At 39.0% G+C, this 22,473-nt stretch overlaps 1 protein-coding gene across 1 annotated transcript; it reads right to left on the bottom strand.

The window, feature by feature from the left end:
- Window positions 1-6,544: 6,544 nt before the first annotated feature.
- Window positions 6,545-18,420, bottom strand: AREG (amphiregulin). The gene is made up of 5 exons (XM_043969623.1): window positions 18,345-18,420; window positions 16,482-16,679; window positions 11,948-12,140; window positions 11,303-11,455; window positions 6,545-6,638 (listed from the first exon to the last, which is right to left on the bottom strand). Exons 1-5 carry the CDS (start codon window positions 18,418-18,420, stop codon window positions 6,545-6,547), a joined length of 714 nt encoding a protein of 237 aa, XP_043825558.1.
- Between the last annotated feature and the right edge of the window lie 4,053 nt (window positions 18,421-22,473).

Here is a 22,473-nt window from a genome sequence, read left to right on the forward strand (position 1 = left end):
CTTAAATGGGGGTTGTACTTGAAAACATTCATTTGAATGGAAAGTTCTAACTACTATACCAATGTAGAGTTAGGGTTTGAATCAAGAGGTATGAATCCTAGTTGGAGTGGCAGTACTGGGGCTACATGGGGTGCCAAGCTGAACCTAACCATTTGTTCATTATCAGCACACTGAGTGACCAGGTTTGACATCACTGCCCTGGAGCCATTGTAATGATCATCCTCATTGTAGTTGTTCCAACCATAGTCATGATGAGTTATTGTGCTCAAATTCTTCATCAGGCTGAACAACCTGAAATCTGAAAGGAAGCCCCAGAAGTAACGTCAGAGAATAGAGTCTGGTCTAAAACATTGGAGGGTTGTACCCCAGGTCCCAGTAGCTCCCCAAAGGATTTGGGATGATATGAATTGGATTCAGTTCTGTAAAGCCTAACACCAAATGAATCAGTTTACTTATATTTATATTGTTGTCCTAAAGTAAAAGTCAACGGAAATCTTTTTTAAAATTTTAGATATAGATCAAATTTAGATTTTCCTAAATGTGAGTATAAAACCAGCTTTAATAGTATCTTCTATAGAGTATAGATAGCATTAATGAATCTTTCAGAGGCAATGGAATTTGGCAGTGACAGTTTGAGAAGTCTGAGAATAGGCTGACAGTTTAATTGACATTCTGGAGAGACTATTAATTGTGACAGTTACAGAGAGTATAAAGAAAAAGGGTTAAGAACTTATGTCCTGAGAGAACTGAGTTTAACACTTCTCTTATGAAGAAACATGAAGAGAAGAGACGTTATTTGGTATCCTAAGGGAATTGAATGAAACTGTTTCCAGAATTGAGAAAATAGAAGTTATTTGGGTTTTTGAGGGGCAATGATGGTTAAGTGACTTGCCCAGGGTCACACAGCTAGTAAGTATTAAGTGTTTGAGGCTGGATTTGAACTCAGGCCCTCCTTAATCCAGGGCCAGTGCTTTATCCACGGCGTTACCTACCTGCCCCCGAAAATAGAAGTTATAACGATGGTTAAAGATGATTTTGGCTGTGATCTTTTTTTTAAATAAACATTTTTATTTAAAGTTTTGACTTCCAAAATTCTATCTCTCCTTCCCTCTCTCCATCTCTTCCCCCCTTCCTGTGGTAGCAATCAATTAGATATAGGTTATACATGTGCAATTATGTAAAACATTTCCATATTAGTCATTTTGTATAAGAATACTTGAACAAAAGAAAAAATGAAAGAAAGAAAGTGAAAATAGCATGCTTCAGTTTTTGTTCAATCAATAGTGATTCTTTCTCTGGAGGTGGATAGTATGCTTTATCACTAGTCCTTTGGGATCATCTTGGATCATTATATTGTTGAGAATAGTTGTTACTCACAGCTCTTCATCAAACAATATTGCTGTTACTGTGCACAGTGTTTTCCTGGTTCTGCTCACTTCACTATATGTTATTTCATCTTTCTAGGCCTTTCCGAAATCATCCTGTTTGTCATTTCTTATAGCACAATAATATTTCATTGCAATCATATACCACAGCTTGTTTAGTCATTCCCCAATTGATGGGCATTACCTCCATTTCCAATTTTTATTGCGTGTGATCTTTATCAAAGGTGATTCATCGAAAATATTTGTCTTTGTTTTATTGTTAACTGAACTGTTGATAAATAGTATGGCCAGTAACCATTATTATTTAATCCATTGAGATTAAGGGATTTGATATATACAGAGAGATGAGTAACAACTTGTGAGAAAAGAAGATTCTTTAGTTTATTAGACAAATAATATTGAATAAACCTGGGCAGGAACTCAGATATAACCCATCAATTAATAAGAAAAATATTGCAATTTAGAAAATAATATGCAAATATCAGAATATGACCCCTGAATGACCTGAGAACCTGGGATGAGAGTAAATTTTGAACAAATAGCAGGTGGAGAGAAGGGGGGAGGGGGGGAAGGAGAGAGAGAGAGAGAGAGAGAGAGAGAGAGAGAGAGAGAGAGAGAGAGAGAGAGAAAGAGATATGATCCGTTATCTCAGCTACATAATTCCTTCTTCATTGGTAATGTGTTCTCTCCTGTCAGAGTTTCTTAATATATAATACAGGTGTAAAGTATGAAACAGCTTTTATTTCACTCACTAAAGGAAATACATAAGATGCAAAGGTCTCACAAGAATCAATAAAATGCAGGGAAATTATATATATATATATATACATATATATATATATATCCATTTTATTCATTCCTTTCCCCAAAGACTATGCCAGGAGAGAACCTCTACCCATTGCCCATACTACTCTCACCATATACTTCCTCTTACGCCCAGATCTCCACCTCATGGATGATAGTACCCCTTGTCTATACTATTATCCAAGAGAAGAGCAAAGGTCATATGACATAAAACATTCTACCTATTAACATGAGAATGCTTCTTTATCTGCTCTGATCAAGCATACTCTTGGATTCATCTCCATATTACTTCCAAACTTCTGTGATACTGAATGAGCTGCCTAAGAGTGAGTCAGCCTCCTCACTTAGTAAGTACTGTCTATTCTCTCATCTGCATCCACCTCAACCCTATCTCTCCCTTTAGTTCCTCTTGTAACTTCCATTGCACCTATTGTGCCTGAATCACAGCCTTCTTGTCTGCCCCAGCTCCTCTCCTCACATTAGGGAATTTAAAAGTATTTGTTAATGTTACCTCAAACACCCTAACATCCCACTTCCCAGTTTCTTCTACTCCCACAATTCCATTCCATGCTCTTGACCTCACTATCACTCACAGGTTATTCCATTTCTAGAGTCAACAACTTGGAAATTCTTTCATCAGATTGTTACTTCCTATCATTCCATCTTTCTCCATGCATTATCTCTTCTAAGTTTATTCTCCAACCTCACTGGCACCTCAAAATTCTCTATTCCCCTGTACTCTCTTACATTGCCAACCTTCTCTCTCATCCCTGGGTATTCCTTGATAAAGCCCAGTTTTGGATCCCTCCCACCATTTGCCATCTACTCCTTATCATGTGTTGCTTTATGGAGCTAGAATACCATTTAACCCAACCAAACAGTCTACTAACAATTTATGCTATCTAATTTCAATTGTTCTCTCTCTACAGCAAGGTAAACCTTTTGTTTTTCTCTAATAGATCCTCTATTCCACTCTTTCCAGAGGCTGTTCCAAACCCAACCCAACCTTCTCTCGTTAAGCCTTCCCCAATATCTCTTTCCCCCACACTGTCAGTTGAGAGACCCTTGTCTCATATTCTACTGAGTAAATAGAAATCATTCACTGTGAGGTTTTTTCTTCACTTTTCTACTTATGGCACCTCTTGATATCATCCATGATTCTTTTACCATTTACTTCAATTTCTGATAAAGAGATGACCCTCTTGCCAAGGCCAATCTCTACATCTTTTCTTATATTCTCTGAAAGATTCCTTCTATAATCACCACACTTCCCTTCCCCATCTGTCCACTATTTTCTTCTTGGGGGGGGGGGAACCAAAAATTTTTACAACATCTCAATGGACTAATTCCCTAGCCAGCTGGGGGATTAATATTAGAAGGTCCCCAACTAATATTGAATATTGAATAAAATATGAAAATATAGGCAAGGACACATTAGATATGGAGTTTCCTCCATGGTTGTAATAACTACTTAGCTTTGGATAAGACAACTATCGATTGTGGAAGTATTGGCATGGGAGATATGGCCCCTGTTTGGGGTGGTCTTGATGACTAGATGCTATTCAGCTTTGATGTTGACATGAAATGAGGCAGTCATCAGTCATTAAACAGTCGAGAAAAGGAGGTTTATTTTGCCCTAACACAGTAAGAATATGCACCAAGGATATACAGTGACATTTAGCTTCTATAGCTTGATCCCCTTCATCTTTATCTGGAAATACATCTGGTTAATGAGGAAGGGTGTAGTGACTCACACCCAGTTTTCAAGATATCCATCAAGATAGAGAGGCCAGAACTTCATGGATAGCATCTTTTATATGACCAGGAAGCCATAGAAGCACAACCAGAGGCCACCAGGATGGTACATCAAGGAAGACACGGCTTGAACCTTGTTTCATCCCCAGTCTAATCAAGTCCTGGTTTTGTCACATTTCATAATCCATGTGGATGGAGGGAGACACTAGTAGATATTGGACAACTTGTGCAAAAACAGAGATAGGAAAGGGAATGTTATGTATGATGAACAAAAAGAATGGCAGTTTGACTGGAAGGGAGATGTGTGAAAGGAAGTAATGTGTAGTAAATCTAGAAAGGTGGTTGTGAAGGGATTTAAATGTCCAGCAGAGGCATTCATCTATTATCCTAGAAATAAGATATAGCCTGTTGAGTAGAGGTCATAATTTGTACAGACCCATGTCATTGTATCTCTCAACATCCCTTCCATTGATAGTAGGCATTTATTAATTTCTGGAGAATAATGAGTATTTCCCTTATCAGAGTGAATTAAGGAAAAATGAAATTACTTATGAATAGGACATCCATACAAAACACATGTTGGCATGTGAATATAGAGAGTTGGCAGCTTACCAAACTCCTCCCATTGCCATCCTTTATAGGGGCCAGAAGCTACACTCACATCTCCTCACTCCACGTTGTGAAATCCTGCCTGGTTTCAACTCCGTAGAACAAGATGCCCCCAGTACTCCTGGTTTCCTGTTCCCCTCCTTTCCACTTCTTTACCTCATTTTCTGTGTTGTTTTCCCCTTAGGTTGTAAACTCCTTGAGGGCAAGGATTGTCTTACTTTGTATTAACTGTACCACCAGAATTATTACATGGATTTTTGTGAAATAGATATTTATTGTTTTATATATATTGAATCCTCTCTCATGATCTGCTGTGTTGCTAGAAATGTTCTTTTTTTCTTTTCTCAGTTTATATTTAAGTTAAAATGAATAATTTTAAAAAAGAAACCTCAACTATATCCCCAGGGACTTAGCACAATGCCTCACACATAGTAGGCACTTAATAAATGTTTATGAGATTGGATAGGACGTGTATTGTCTTCCCCACTAGAATGTGAGTTCCTTAAGAACATGTAGGTCTACCTACAACTAAGTACTAAGCAAACTTCTGCAAAATTGGAAACTATTTGACTAATTGGTTTTCATTTCAATTTTGTCAAACAAAAGAGTGCCTTCTGACATTGTAGAAACTAATGAAGGGGCAGCTAGGTGACACAGTGGATAAAGCACTGGCCCTGGATTCAGGATGACCTGAGTTCAAATCTTGTCTCTGACACTTGACACTTACTAGCTGTGTGATGCTGGGCAAGTCACTTAACCCTCATTGCCCCACAAAAATAAAAACAACAACAACAACAAAAAGAAACTAATGAAGCAACACAGAAGGGTGAGAAGCCCCTTTTGATTATGAAGGTAGTTTTAATGGAGAAAATGTCCTGAATTCTCAAGGTCCCAAGAATGATACTTCAAACTCTCAATCTGTTTAATTTTTTAAAAAGTTTAATGAGTTATAAAATAAATATACTTCCATTAAATAATAAATAAACTATTTACAAATGGAAACACATTACTTTCTATTCCCATGCTTCTGTATGTACAGAAATAATAAGTCTTTCAGCATACAAATTGATGTTTGAAAGTTAAAAACCATCAGAAAAATAACCAATTTTCTGATGACCCACAAGAAGAGTCTTGGCATTTGTGGTGGTGATGTGCCAGTTACTTCTTTATTTTCAGCTGGACAGCCTGTTAAGAAATAAAATATATGTGTTAATCATGAGAAATCTATTCGTTTCTTTCCAAACCAGCGTCAAGAAAAATAAAAAGCGGAAAAAACAAGGATTAAGTGAAATTGCTGGCTTTAGGAACACCCTAGTGGCCTTCCTTTCTGCCATTTTGATCTCAATCCTGACAGCACAGCTCCCTTTGTTATTATACTTGCCTTCTTTGGTAAAAAGACTGCATATGTCTAAAGCATCAGCCAGACTAGCATATAAGGAGGTCAAGAGAAACAATTATTTCCACCTTTCCCTAGGAAACATCCCTAACCTAAGAGCATAGAACCACTATTAAAACACTGAGGTAGCCCTGAATAATGGTGAAAAGTTTGCATGGAATCCCACCCTATAAGACAGTGTTCTAGGCTAAACTGCTATATCTCACTTTCTTTTCCCACAGTCATTCATTTCGTGTCTTATTTCTAGAAGTTTATCCTGGATTCAATTCAATACCATGCAGTCAAGAGCTGTCATCCAAAATTGCTGCTACCCACACTAGATGCCAATATGATACTATATCTGCTGAATCTATCTCAAGTACAAATAACCAGAGCATTATTAAAATTGTGATGAGACCAGACAGAACTTGCACCCAACCCTTCGTGGGATGCTCCACCTTGGGCATAAGAATTAGGCTTGACTCCATGTGCCATTGATCTGCACACAAGAACATTTCTTTCTTTAAATGACCGCATCCTTAACGATTTCCCACCTTCAAATGAATATATTACAAGGAATTGCATGTAAAAACACAGACCTGTAAATTATGTTCAGCTATACACTAATGGGCACATTTCCATTTTCTTGTTGGAGATGTTTTCTTTCTTCAGCTTCTTGGTCATGAACATTGGATTGTACTTTCCGAATCCTGTGGAAAACAAAAATATTTCATTGGAATCAAAAGTTTATTCTTCTGCAGTTATTGTGGGTGGCTAGTTGGCTCAGTAGATAGAGCGCTGGGCTTGGAATAAGGAAGACTCATTTTCCTGAGTTAAAATCTGACCTCAGACACTTATTAGCTGTGTGACCTTGGACAAGTCACTTAATACTGTCTGCCTCAGTTTCCTCACATGTAAAAGGGGGGATACCAATAGTACCTATGTCCCAGGGTGTTATGATGATCAAATAAGCTAATATTTGTAAAGCATGTAGTATACTGTCAGTCAAAAAGTAAGTGTTTAATAAGTTCTTGTTCTTTTCTTTCTTCTACCTGGCAAACCCTCTTCATCTTTAAGGTTTGAGGCAAAAATTGTCTCCATAAAGTCTTCCTGGCTTCCTGAAGTATGTTTTTTCTCCCTCTATTATACTTAGTTTGCATTTTTAAAGGAATTGGCCTGGTTCTGCCTTGTACTATAGTTATCTGTATACTTATATCCTTCCTCCCCCCCTCTTTTTTCTATCCCTTCCCTCATTAATTGTAAGCTCTTTGAGGCTGAATACAAGGTCATTGATCTTTGATGCACACTGCTTTGGATATGCTATCCAATTGCATAAGAATATAAGCTCTAAGAGGATTGCATTCATTTTTTTTTTAAATCTTGGTATTTCCAGTGCCTTCCATACAGTAGGTGCTTAGTAAATGTGTGTTGTTTTTTTTTTTAATGACGGAAATAGCATAGTGCCCTCCAAAATAAGCTTCTATAGAATGGAGTGGGGTAAGTTCTTCTTAGCATAGAAGCTTAGGATTCAGATTGGAAAGACCAATAAGAAATCATCTATTCCAACATCCTCTTTTTACAAGTGAAGAAACTGTGGAATAAGAGAAATAGCCCTGACTACATAGTTGGAAGGTAGAATTTGAACTTCAGTATTCCAAGTCTGCCCTCTTTATATAATCACACTCTGTTCCTAGAATTTTATACTCCTAGAAGGCAAGGATCTTATTTAGAACCCAGCATGGTATCATACATTATCAAGCAATCATTAAGCATCTAATGTATGCTGGTCACATACTTATTAGGTTCTGAAGATACAGAGACAAAAAGCAAAATAGTCCCTGCCTTCGAGAAGCTTGCATTCTAAGTTGAAAAATTGTGGTATGATGGAATACTATTGTGCTACAAAAAATGATGATCAGGATGCTCTCAGAAAAACCTGGAAAGACTCATGATCAGAGTGAAATGTGCTGTGTACAAAGTAACAGCAATATTGTAAGATGATCAAAGTAACCACAATATTGTAATCTGTGAATGACTTAACTATTCTTAGCAATACAATGATCCAAGACTACTTTGAAGGACTTATGATGAAAAATGCTATCCATCTCCAGAGGAAAAAACTGATAGTGTCTGAATACAAATTGTGGCATAATTTTTTTTACTTGCTTTATTTTTCTTGAGTCTTTTTGGTCTGTTTTTTTTCCACAACATGACTAATGTGAAAATGTTTTGCATAACTACACATGTATAACTTATATTGAATTGCTTGCCTTCTCAATGGGAGTGGGGGGGGAAGGAGGAAGGGAGAGAATTTGGAATTCAAAATTTTTTATATGGATGTTAAAATTGTTTTATGTATAATTAAGGAAAATAAAATACTAAATAAATTCAAAAGAAAAAAGCTTACATTCTATCAGAGGATACAATATGGAGATGATTATATATGTGTGTATGTATATGCATACATACACATATACATGTGCACAATATCTATATATGGCCCCAGAAGGTATATGTAGATGCACTCATATATTTGTATATATATGCATATGTATACATTGTCCTTGAAGCTATATATAATACATATATATATGGACCTAGAAGGTATATATGCATGTGTGTATACACAGATGTGTATATATGTATACACACATACATTTATGTATAAGTATGCAGACATTTATTTTTTTACAAAGCAAATAGGAGGTGCTGTGGGTAGGCAATAGCAAATGGAGAGGGGCATGTGAAGAGCTATAGAAGACTTCACACAGAAAATAGTGTCTGAGCTCTATAGTGGAGGAACTTAGAGATTGTAAGAGGCAGAGTTGAAGCAAGATTACATCCTAGACATGACAGCCAGTGCAAATGCAATGAGACAGGGAATATAAGGTCACGCAGTAAAAACATTCAGAAGGTCAACCGGTCATCACCATAGAGTATAAGAAAGAGCAATGATGAATAAGGCTGGTAAGGATCAGGTTGTGAAGGGTTTTAGATGCCAAGCAGAGCAGCTTATACCTGCCTAAAGGTAACAGGGAAGGATTGGAATTTGTGAAGTAGGGTAGTGACGTTATCAGACCTCCACTTGAGGAAAATCACTCTGGCAGCTGTGTGGACGATGTTTTGGTGTGGGAGGGAAGAGACTTGAGTCAAGGAGACTAATTGGAGGCCATTATAATAGTCCAGGTGAGAGGTGACAAGGACCTGAACTATAAATGTCTTTTGCTGAAGAGAATAAGAATGGATAATATCCAGTTTTGAAGGGAAGCAGATTTTCCCTCTCCAGTCTTCTCATTCAAATTAAAGTTCCTTGCATGCATGCATCTTGACTAAACATTTTTCTCTATTTTGAAATATTACAAAATCAGACCCTAGCTGTATACCCAGCAACCTTAGACTGAACCTCCTATTTGATGTGAACAATAAAACAACACTGGGTGTTATTTCATCATCCTTTGTAATCAAATCCAGATTTGCATATGCAGTAATAATAAACAGTGATAACAAAAAAAGGAGTGCTTCATTTCCTGAATGACAGGAGTGGTATGGCACATATATACACAATCCACTTGTCAAAGTAATTTCTGAGACTTAAAATTTAGGCTCATGAATCCATAATGTTTCCCAAGCTCCTTTAGCAAGAGTGTGAATCACCTTGTTGAATATTTGGCAGTCTACTTCCCTGATAATAACTTCCTTTGGCCAGAACAATAAATGTTGGCATTCCTTAAAGCAACTAACTAGTCTCTCAGAGTATTACTCTGACTTTTGTGGTTCAGTTGTTTTTCAGCTATGTTTGACTCTTTGTGACCCCATTTGGGATTTTCTTGGCAAAGATACTGGAGTGACTTGCCATTTCCATTTCCAGTCATTTTACAGATGAGAAAACCCAGGAAAAGATGATTTGTCCAAGATCACACGGTTAGTAAGGGTCTAAGGCTGGATTGGGACTCACATTTTCATGAAGAAATTGAGATCTAGAGAAGTTAGGTGACTTTCCCAGGGCCACCCAGCTAGTAAATACCTAAGATGATTTTCGAACCCAGGTTTTCCTGATTCTGTGTCAAGCACTATATGTAGCCAAAGCAGTCGGGGCAGGGAAATTCCAGAAGATAGGCTATTTTCCATTACATTTGTTACTTGTTTCTCCATCTTTCCCTCTAAGAATGAAGGATATTGAAAGAGGCTGAGTCCCTTCCCAAACTGCTGCTGCTGCTACTACTGTTGCTACTACTATCACCACCACTAGCACCACCACTACCACTACTATATGTTATGAAACACAAACAAATCAAGTGTGGCTCACTAAATTATTTTAGAGATTGAGATTCTAATAAAACCCTATGTTAACAGTCCTATAAATGCCAGTTTGTTACATTGCGCCAAACTTAGTGTCCCTTAACCTCCCCCTGCCAAATAAGTTATTTGAATAAAAAAGACTTGAGTCTTTGTTAACCTGTTTCAGCTAAAATCCTACCTTCTACATGAGACTTTACTTAATCCCCTCCTCTATGCTAGTGCCTTCCCTCTGAGATTAACTCCATGGTACCCTGTATATATTTTGTTTGTTTGGGGCATTCAGGTGGCTCAGTGGATAGTGTACTGGTCCTGGAGTTAGGAAGATTCATCTTCCTGAGTTCAAAGCTGACCTCAGACCCTGCAAGCTTTGTGACCTTGGGCAAGTCACTTAACCCTGTTTGGCCCAGTTCCTCATCATAAAATGAGCTGGAGAAGGAAATGGTAAAGCACTCCAGTATCTTTGTCAAGAAAACTCCAAATGAGGTCACAAAGAGGCAGACATGGCTGAAAAGTGATTCAACAACAACATAGTTGTTTGTATATTGTCGCTTCTCTCCCCTCCCCCACAATTAGACTGTTTGCTCCTTGAGAACAAGGATTGTTTCTGACTTTCTTTGTAGCTCCAGCCATTAATACAATTCCTGGCATATAGTAAGTGCTTAATAAATATTTGTTGACTTGATTCTGGACAGGAGGAAATCCCTTTATATACTTTCAAGAGTTTGCATGGAGGCAGGATTTTTTTTTACTAGAATTTTTTTTTTACTCGAAATCTTTTTAATTAGGGATGGGGGACACGTGTACAGCAATGGCCGATCTATTTTCTATATTTCCCCCAAATAGAATTATTTGCTTAATTTTCCTGAAGGTCCAAATGTCATTACAATTCATGAAGCTGTTGTCAATAGATGCTTTGCTTTTATAGCCCAAGTCATAAAACTGCACTTAGCCTCTACAACTTACTCATGAACACATTTCTGACACAATCCAACAGTAAGTCCTGGGAGTGGCCTTGGGAAAATTGTCTCCTATTCTAGAGGTTCCAAAACAGGGATTTGCATATTGCAGTACTTACTGAATGGTAATGATGACAATTGCTGAGAAGGAAAGGACAGAAAGAAGGGCTGTCACAATAGCCAGTACTGTGATGGAGTGATCTCCATCTCCTATACTGTGGGTCTTCATTGACTGCTCTCCACAGCGTTCACCGAAGTAATCCTGATGACACCTACAAACATAACCCACCAGCAAACAATGTAATTTAGTTCAAAAAGTCAACTCCATCATATTATCTCCCAAGTCTCTCAAGTCTTGGAATCATGCATTCAAATGTGATATACAAGGGAAGGCATTTTACTACCCTACAATGCCATACTGTATATTAGAATGTCTGTCAGTATTAGAACAAGTTGAGATTAGTTTGGGTGTGATATTCCAAGAAGACACACCTTTCTATTCTTCATGTTCTATTTTATGACCTACTGATGAGTTCAATGATTTGTTATGTGGCTTAAAAATTATACTATCACTTAATTTACATGATAGACAATTTTTTGATGGAAATCTGAAAAGCATGAACAGGAATATTTTTTTTCCTTTTGGGAAAAATATTAACACAAATATTGAAGTGTTAGCTTACTTTGAAAAGCAAAGTGGATAGTCAAGGATCTCTGACTTGGTTTATAGGGAATGAAAAACAATATGGCAACAAACAACTTACTTGCAAGTTACTGCTTCGAGGCTTTCTATGTATTTGCATTCACCATGAATGCAGAAATTTTTGTATTTTGCATCACATGGATTAACCATCTTTTTGTGTTTTCTCTTTTTGCCTTTGTTTTTCTTTCTTCGGGTTGTCTTGGAGGGTTTTTCAGTTTCTGTTCTATTTGTCTTGGGTTTAACCAAATGTCCAACTGGAGATTAAAAAAAATAATATTTTGTTAATGGAAAGAGTCTTGATTCCATTTTGATGTACAAAAAGAAAACACTATACATCAGTGGTTCTTTCAAATGAATGATCTCTATGCCTTGTGAAATTTACTCAAAATATATAACAAATTAGCCACCCCCCCAGACTTGGAACACAGTATTTTAAAATTCAAGAAAATTTACTGTGTTCCAGTTTTATAGTCAAGGAATTCATTGTTCTATTGGATTCTTTCAAATCTCAGATTCCTATTGGTAATAGGAATTGTTCTTGCTGACAAAGAAAGACCCTTAAATTATTTTGATAATTAACAGGACTACAGGAACCTCAGTCATCATCCTGGAGTGTAGCTCCCTCCTTTTACAGAGGAGAAAAGACATATAGAAGTGGAACGTAGTCTGCCCAAGCTACACAGTTAAAAAGGGGCAAAGATGAAACTTGAATCTAAGTCTCTGACTTCTTTTTCAGTGTTCTTGCCCCTATAATATTCTGTTTCCCTGAGAGTTAGAAAGAAGAAAAACTAGGATTAAATAAACCATCAAGGAATAAAATTGGGCTTTTACAATAGAGTTTTGCCCATTAATATAAGGACTCAATTGCTCTAGGATTAATATCTCTTTACTGGACCATTTAAAGTCAGCTCTCCTGCCAGTATCTACACCAACAAATGATGAAATCCAGAGTAATTAATTTTGTCACTTTTTAGGAGTTATTATTATTATTTTGTTTTGTTTTGGTGAGGCAATTGGGGTTAAGTGACTTGCCCAGGTTCACACAGCTAGTAAGTGTCAAGTGTCTGAGGCTGGATTTGAACTCAGATATTCATGAATCCAGGGCTGGTGCTTTACCCACTGCACCGCCTAGCTGCCCTAGGATTTATGATTTTAAAATCTGATAGGAGAGAAGTTTCAACAATGACTAAAATTGAAACTGTCAATGAATTTCACTTCTCCATATCTCCTATGATGCTAGATAGTTCTTTGATTCTTCTCCCCCCCCACCACTCCTGCTTCCAATCTTTGTTTTTGTATTAAAATTCACTTCCAATTACTTTTGTCAACTACATCCAACAGAAAGTAATTCTGTCATGGCATATGACTCTCTGGACATTGCCCCTCATGTCTCCTTGTAAGTTCCCACTTGACACACAATTTTCACCTCCTTTTTATGTTTTGAAACCCCCCCCCCACTAGAATGTAAGCTCAATGCCAGGTACAATCATTCTTTTTGCTTGTCTTTGTATTCCCAGCATTTGCTTGCCAGCATACAGCTTTTTTTTTTTTTTTTTTTTTTTTGGTATGGCCAAAATGCCCCCCAGCATACAGCTTCACTGAAAATTCAAAGACAGAGAGGAGGGTAACTAGCAATGGGGCAGGGAGGGGAAAGGGAGGAGTCAGTATGAATTTTATATCTATGATATTAGTTCCAGGATGGACTTATTTGTAAAAGCAACTAGCAAATCATATGGGAACAATGAAAAGGGGAAAAATATCCCCACTCCTACAGTCAATAACTTTCACCAAGAGCCCATGGCATGCAAAACATGAGATCAAGCATGTTAGAAATTATCCCAAGGAAACTGAAGAAAGGACATGACAAAATGACATGTTGGCTATCTCCCAACAGAACAAGCAAACAATATGGAGCCATAATGGGCACATAGATCAGGTTCTTTGACAGAAATTCAGAAACCCTGTGTGACCCTGGGCAAGTCACTTAACCCTCTTTGCCCCACAAAAAAAGATGTTCAGAATTCAAAATGAGTGGATTTGTTCTAATTATCTAATAGGTGAAAGAAAATGACATCATGAACAATTTGTGAGTCATTGAAATGTTGCAAGGGATGGTTAACTCCATGGACATTCAACTTAATAGCTTTTCAGAGGTGTTCAGAAAAATAAATAGATTATACTTTCTATGATAAACACTTCTATTTCATAATATGATACAATTAAAAAATATTGGCTTTTCCCCTGCTAATATTTAACCTAGACAGTTAAGATGGCAGCAAATTGTCATATCTATAGGCAGGTTATTTTCTTATATTGATATGCAGATATAATTTCTCCTAAATCAAATTTTATATAAATCAAAACCAAATTCTAACCCCTCTTGGCCCTTATAATATAAATTCCTACCACCTTCCCCTTATTTGCCAAACCTCCTACCCCTAGGATCTACCAACATACAAACACATGGTCAAAAATGGGATAGCAGGAATGGAGTCTCCACCATATGTCTCTGACATATGATGTTTTTTCCTCCATCTGTCTCAAATACAAGCCTCTGTCAATGTGGTGGGTGTTAGGAACCAACTGAAAACCGTAGGGCACAGCAACAGAAAATTAGGGTTAAATCATGGGGAACTGTTCAAAGGCCATGGGGAACTATGATGACATAGTCTATTGTGCCTAGGAGACATTCAAGAATAGGGTATATGATCTCTTGCAAACAGGTCCATGCTTCAGGTAGGGATTAGGTAAAGTGAATGCTAAGGTATTTTCTAACTCTAAAAGTTAATGAATCCTTATTTTTTATTGAAATTTCAGATTCAGTTTCATGGGTCCCTATTTTCTCAGGGAATGTGAAAGTGATTTAGGGAACATTTTATCTCTGACTTTGTTCCCTTGATTTAGAAAAGGAAGTGAAGGTTTAGGATTCTAGACGAATACTGCAGTTGTAACAATTTGTAATGATCTATCTATCTATCCATCTAGCTATCATCTATTTATAATTTATCCATCCATGCATCCACGCATTCACCCATGCATCCATCCATCCATTTATCTGTGAAGATCAGCTTTTTATTTTTAAGCTGTCGTTAACAAGACTGATTTTAAAAACTGAACATTAAGAGTTTAAAATCTCTTGTAGCTATCACTATTGTAGTGATTCTACATTGCTCTGGTAAATTCTAGAGCTCATTTTCTCCAGACCCATTCTCAATATCCTTTGGAGTGTGTGGTCACTGCATTGCCTAGGAACAACATAATTACATTCAGAAAAAAGTGAAAAAAAATGAAAGAAAGATAAGAGCTCACATTTTCTTGGGACCTTTGGGCTTAAAAGTGCTTTCCTAATAAAGACTATGCAGAGAGTTCTTAAAAATAGTTATTACATTTAACATTGAGCAATGAGGCTCAGAAATATGAAAAGATTTGCCAAGGTCACACAGCTAGTATATGCCAGAGCAAAGATTTAAAGCCATATCTTCCAATTCTAAATCCATTTCTCTTTCTGCAAGACAACATGGCTATTCACAGTATAGCAAATGAAGTCATGGATCAAAATATGGGATTCCAAGATGAAAGGGGTCTTAGAGAGACTTCTAGTCCAAGTCTCTTATTTTGCCCAGATTAAATGGCAGGGCCAAAGCATGGATATGCTGACTCCACATCTGGGCTTCTGGCCACCATGCCACACTGAACACTAATCTCTAAGAAACTCCTCTATACTTCACAAAAGACAAAGAACAAAGCTTCAGGATCCAAATAATAAATCCTCTGCTTGGCATTGAAAGCCCTTCACGACTTGGTCCCTTCCTGGTTGTCCAGCCTTCTCCCACTTTACTTCCTTCTCCCTACTTAATGATCCAGTAACACCTGCCTTCTTACCATTCCTCACAAGGGTTACTGTAACTCCTGATTGTACCTTTGCCTTCACTGTCCTATATGCCTAGAATCTTCTCCCACCTTGCCTCTGTCTATTGGTTGCCTTAACTTCCTTCATGACTCAGTTCAAAGGATATATTCTATGGGTGGCTTTCAAGGATCTTCCTCCTCGCTCACCCTCAACCCCCAACCTGCTATTGTCTTCCTTCTGAGATTACCTTGCATCTTTCCTTCTGATATTACCTTGCATCTACTCTGTCTATATCTTGTATACACATATTTGTTTACGTGTTTTCTGCCACACCACAATATTCATTTCCTGAGGGTTGGTGTCTGTTTTTGCCTTTCTTTATATCCCCTGTGCTTTTTCAGTCACTTTTCAGTTGTGTCTAACTTTTGGTGACCCCTTTTGGAGTTTTCCTGGCAAAGATGCTGGAGTAGTTTGTCATTTCCTGTTCCAATTGATTTTTACAGATAAGGAAACTAAGGTAAAAAAGTTAAGTGACTTGCCCAGGGTCACACAGCTAGCAAGTGCTTGGCACATAGTAAACACTTAGTGAATGCTTATTGATTGACCAACTCCTGTACCAAGCAAAGAAGACAGATATGTGCATGTTGCAGATCCACTAGAAAAAATGGAAGGGGGTTTCCCTTAGAAGGATGCTTGGCATATCTACTTATCAGTGTGCCACCTTTCACTTTTTTTTTAAACTCACCTCTGATTGAATCATCTATGATATATCCAGACAGTTGTGGGTCTTCCTCATATTCTTCAGAGTAGTCATATTCAGTCCCTGAGGATAATTCACTTCCTGAAGATAGTTCGAACCCATCTGCACTATGGTCCCCAGAAAACAAGTCATTTTTTTCTGGGTAAGTATCATTGGCATTTGATGCAGCAACATGATGGTACACTGTGGAGCAGAATGAGAAAGTGAAGCTAGATTGTGTTTCGTCACTCGGCCACATTGAGTGGAAGTCTCTTCCTACCCAACAGTCACAGCACATAAAATGACTGCCACTGAGTCACTCCTGAAAGCAGATTTGCCTTTTGCCCATAGGTAAACGTGGATGATCCAAGGATGATTCTTTCCTTTTGGCCACATGGTATGGTGGAAAGGACACTGGTGTGGAAGTCACAATTCTTATTTTCTAGTCCTAGGTTGGTCACTTACTGACTCTTGTCAAAACACTGTACTATTTAAAGTCTCAATTTCCTTGGAAAGTTCAGTTTGAAGCTCAGTTACGTATGAGACTTGTTTCTGTAAAATGGGACCAAGAGCCTCAGAACTACTAGCTACCCTGAAGGGAGGAAAGGGTTCTATAAACTATAAGTGCTATCCAAATGTCAGCTATTATAGCACACTTAACTGGAAGAAACCTTAGAGGTCATGTCATCCTACCTCATTTTACAGATGAGAAAACTGAGGCCTGAGATCCAGTAATTTCTGTTAAACAGCACTTGCGAGAAGCTTTCAGTAAGAATGTTAAGAGGATAATAGTATGCAGGAGCTATCATTTAAAATGACATTATTCCCCCCCACACACACACACACACAACCTTTGTGCAAGGAAGTGCTTCCAAGCTGTAAGAAAGATACTAAAAGGGGGCTTAAAATGTAACTGCTTCATTCCAAATGCAATTGCTACATTTGCTTTCCAGTGCCCCTTTCCTTTAGGATGTTTAGTGGGCCCTTCCCACATATTGGAAAGGTGGATCCTCCTCCTAGTTTCATTGGGGAAATGTGAGCTTCCATAGTTTGTGAATAGGTATCTGAATAGTATAAAAAGCAATGCAAATGGGAGTTACAGAATCTCCCCCGAGCCACTTGCTGGTCCTGTCCCTCATAGGAAAATAGGCTTATATTCAACCTAGCATTGTAGACACAGAACTAGAAGGGACCCCAGAAGCCATTTAGCTCTACACCCTTATCTGAGAGCACGGCAAGACAAATTCAAATATCCTTTTAGCCATTTCCTAAGCTGTGACCCTAGGCAAGTCACCTCATCTCTTAGTCTCAGTTTTCTCATCTGTGAAATGGGCGTAATAATAGCACCTACTTCACAATATCGCTGTGAGGCTCAAATGATAAAACTGATAACATAGTGAAATCACTTTGCAAACCTTTAAGTACTTATGATTATTTTAATAACAAGGAAACTGAGGCCCAGGGACATTAAACAACTTCTCCAGGGTCACACTTGTACTCCAGCGCCAGTAGGACTTTTTTCACTGGACCAGTCTACCTCCTCAGTTTATTAACCAGTCAAATGGACATGCTGTCAACCCTAAAGCTCTATGTAGCTATTGTTACTTTGTTCTGCAGTTCCATAGTCACTATTTGGTGCTCTTTAACGAAGTATCCAGGTAATGCTTGAGAGAAGCGTGCTCCCGCTCGGGCCAAGGCTGGGAGGCTCTCAGCCAGCTGCCACCTTCAGTAGGTGCGCTAGTCCCACCCTCCTGGCCCTCTCGTCCCGCCCGTCGCTGCCGGCCTGAGCTCCCGAGGAGGGGACAGAGGTAGGGACTAGCCCGTGGGAAGAAGGCGGCGGCTGCCGCGCCCCGCGCCCCAGTGGCTCACCTGCGCTCAGAACCAGGAGGGATAGGAGTACAGGCAACGTCGTCGGTGGGGGCGGCGGCGGCGGCGGAGCTCTCATTGGCCTCTCGGGGCGGCGGCTCCGTCGATGGGACAGCTTAGGGGGGCAGTTTGGAGGAGTCGGAGAGAGTGCCAGGGTCCCGTCTGAGCGAGAGGATGGGGTGGCAGCCTCCCGCTCTGGGTCACGTCCGAGAGCCGTGAGCTCCCTGCGCCCCCTGCGCTCCCTGGACAGCCGGGTCCCGGTTCCCTATAGCAGCAGCAGCGGCGGCGGCGGCGGTGGCAGCAGAGACAGCAAGAGCGCTTAGAGGTGCGCGCATTCCAGAGGTGCAGCCGCACCTGCAGCTTTATAAGTCCCTGGCGGGGGAGAACCCGGACTAGCAGAGAGGGGCTGGGCCCCTGACGTCACTGAAGCTCCTCGGGCTGGGTGGGGCCAGGAGACTTGTCAGAGAGGAAAGGTTGCGCCCCAAAACCCACAGACAGAGCCAAGCCTTTCTCGCGTCGGAAGGAAGGCGCAAGAGAAAGCAAAATTGAATTGTAGATCTAGGGACGTGGAGAGAATGATAGCTAAGGATTTCTAAAGCGTTTTAAGATGGGGAAAACCCTTTACATAAGTAAATCGTTTGCTCAACTTCTTGGAATAGTCCATAAGGGCTTTGGGCCCGAGTTTCTTCTCTAACCTGAGGGGGTTGAACTTGTTGACCCCTAAAGCTTTTCCTAGGGAAAGCATAGTACAGTAGATGGGACACTGGACTTGAAGTAATGAAGATTTGGTCTCAAAGCTGTGTGACCCTGGACAATTCCCTTAACCTCTCTCTCTCTCTCTTTGTGAGGCAATTGGGGTTAAGTGACTTGCCCAGGGTCATACAGCTACTAAGTGTCAAGTGTCTGAGGTCGGATTTGAACTCAGGTCCTCCTGACCCCAAGGCGGGTGCTTTATCCACAGTGCCACCTAGCTGCCTCTCCCTTAATCTCTCTTTACCTCAGTTTCCTTATCTGTAAAATGAAGGAGTGCTGGATTTCATGGCCTCCGATGTCCCTCCCTCTCTAAAACTTTGATCCTTTGAGGTGACTTTGATCGTATTATTCAGATTTGTGACCCTGGCAAGTCTCTTAACCTCTTTGTGCCTCAGTTTCCTCATCTGTAAAATGTTGAGTGGCATTGTACTTAATGGCCTCCAAGGTTCCTTCTTCTAACTCTTATATATTATGTTATGATTTTTTCTATGCCTTTTGAAACCCAGTGAAATGGATTTCCTGTAATTCCTAAAGCCAGAAATAGCCTACTAATCTTTTACTAAAAATTATCAAAACACTTTAAAAATAAGTGATTCTAACAGTGAGATGGCTTTATTACGGAGTCACTAAATTGGAGGTTTCAAGTAGAAATAGGATGACCATTTGCTTTGGAGAATATTGGATTAGACTCATAGTTCTCAAGCCTTTTGGTCTCAGGACCCCTTTTACAATAAAAAATTATTGAGCACCTCCTCCTTCCCCCCCCAAATACTAAACTTTTATTTATGTGACACATTTATTTATATAATAAATTAGAAATGAAAACATCATTATTATAAAAAAATAGTTTTAGCCTGGCAGATACCCTGGAAGGGCCTAAAGGACTCCCAGAGGTCCCTTATCCCAGTCCCTTTGAGGTCCGCTTGACTAGCCAGTTCCCAGAATCCTTTTCAACTTTAAAGTAGTGTGATCCTAAAGCATCCCTCCATTGAAAATGTTTAGTCTCCAAATACCCAAGTGATTTTTTTCCAGACAGGCAACGTGAATGAGAATTCTCTGGAAAGAGGGCTTCTTGTGGGATCCAAGGAATTTGGTTCAAATCTTAGCTTTGCCATTTAATGCCAGATAACTTCAGGTAAATCACTTAATCCCAACGAACATCAGTCTTCTCCTCTGTAAAATGAGGGGATTCGATGAAAGACATAGAACTGGTTGGTTTTGCTCCCATTTTTTTTTCTCCTCTCTTAAAATCTTTGTTACAAGAGTGGGGGAAGTGATATATCCACATATGAATGTGGTGTAAAAAACAAAAGGTATCTTTTTTTTTTAAAGAAGAAAAGCTTTTGAAAAATATAGGGGGGAGGGTTAGACTAGATGACCTTTTAAATTCATTTTCAGCTCCATATTTATTGGATATAGACCACCACCCCACTCCTATTTTCCACTGGTGACTTGAAATCATGGTGGCACTTGAATAGGAGGGAATCTTTTTGAACCACAGCCTTCCCAGAGCTTTTCAATTTACACCCAATGAGTAGGAAATTTTTCACTCTTTACTTATAATCATTTTTACTGATGAATTTAGAGTCTAATGGAACATTTAATTGTCAGCCCTTGTCACCTGCCCAGCAGGTGATAAGTCAAAAATTAAGAGGGAAAAAGAATGGAATTGAATTTGACTTTTTGGTCATGACTAAACCCCAAATTTGGATTGTTCTTGAATTGGGAAATAATTGCACTGTTTTCTCTTTTCAAATTGTTTCCTTGACCTGAAGATCCATATCTACTCCTGATTATTCCAGTAAAACAACTTTTTTTAGGAATGTGGGTAACAGTGCATACCCTTGTATTTTTGTCAGACATTCCAAGCTAAGTTACTTCATTTCAAATGGTCTCTTCTAGTTAGCATGAAATGAATAAGGCCTATCAGGAATTCCTTGAGTTTAAACAGCCCCTCCTTTATGAAGAATCCAGAAAGGTGAAATGGGGACATATATTGTAATCTCCATTGAATGGGTGAGAAAACAGATTGAGGGATTAAGTTGCTGTTGTTCTGTCACCCTATTCTGTGACCCTATTTAGAGTTATCTTGGCCAAGATACTGAAATGGGTTTGTCATTTCCTTCTTCAAAGGCTAGGTTTTGTCAGACAATCAGAGGTTAAGTGACAGATTGGAAGTGTCTGAGGCTGGATTTGAACTCAGGTCTTCTTGACTCCAGGCACAGTGATCCATCCACTGATTTTATGGCTGCCTTTAAAGGGATTAAGAAATTTCCTTAAACAAGATCCCACACACACATCTTCTTTTTCTTCTTCTTCTTCTTCTTCTCCTTCTTCTTCTTCTTCTTCTTCTTCTTCTTCTTCTTCTTCTTCTTCTTCTTCTCCTTCTTCTTCTTCTTCTTCTTCTTCTTCTTCTTCTTCTTCTTCTTCTTCTTCTTCTTCTTCTTCTTCTTCTTCTTCTTCTTCTTCTTCTTCTTCTTCTTCTTCTTCTTCTTCTTCTTCCTCTTCCTCTTCTTTTTGGGCCGAGCAATGAAGGTTAAGTGCCCAGGGTCACACAGTTAGTAAGTGTCAAGTGTCTGAGGCAGGATTTTAACTCAGGTCCTCCTGAATCCAGAGTTGGTGCTTTATCCACTTCAGCACCCAGCTGCCACCTCACCCCTCCCTTCTATAAGTGATGTGCTGTTTAAAAATGTCTATTTCCAGAAATGGTTCCTTGCTCTTGGCCCAATCCTTCTGCTTTTCTCTGGTCCGTAGTTTTCCCACCTATAAAATGAAGAAATGACCTTTCAGGTCCCTTTAAGCCTTGATATCCTATGACTTTATGGGTCATAGGTTATTTGCTGTTATTGTCTAGGGAAAAGATGGACCCATTTCTGACCTTTAGTACTGTGTTCTAATTGAAACTGGGACTTTTCCAATGGAAATAGCTTCTTCTTCTTCTTCTTCTTTTTTTTTTTTTTTGGTCTATAGGACATAGCAACATAGGAAATAGATCTTTTTTTTTTTTTTTTTTTTGGTGAGGCAATTGGGGTTAAGTGACTTTCCCAGGGTCACATAGTTAGTAAGTGTCAAGTGTCTGAGGTCGGATTTGAACTCAGGTCCTCCTGAATCCAGGGCCAGTGCTTTATCCACTGTGCCACCTAGCTGCCCCAATAGATTACTATTCTTGCCATGAGAAAGTCCAGAATTCAAATCTTGCCTCTTCCAGTTGCTAGCTGTTTGACCCTGGGCAAGTCACATATCTTATGTCAGCCTCATTTTGGACTTGACAGCCTCAGAGGTATCCTTCAGTCTTAACTCACACTCTATGCGAAGAATGTTAGTACTGACAACCCTACAAATATAATTTGACTAGCATTGAGGAACAAAGGGGAAGCAG

This window comes from Dromiciops gliroides, chromosome 6 (assembly GCF_019393635.1).
Source record: "Dromiciops gliroides isolate mDroGli1 chromosome 6, mDroGli1.pri, whole genome shotgun sequence".
Lineage (NCBI taxonomy): Eukaryota > Metazoa > Chordata > Mammalia > Microbiotheria > Microbiotheriidae > Dromiciops > Dromiciops gliroides.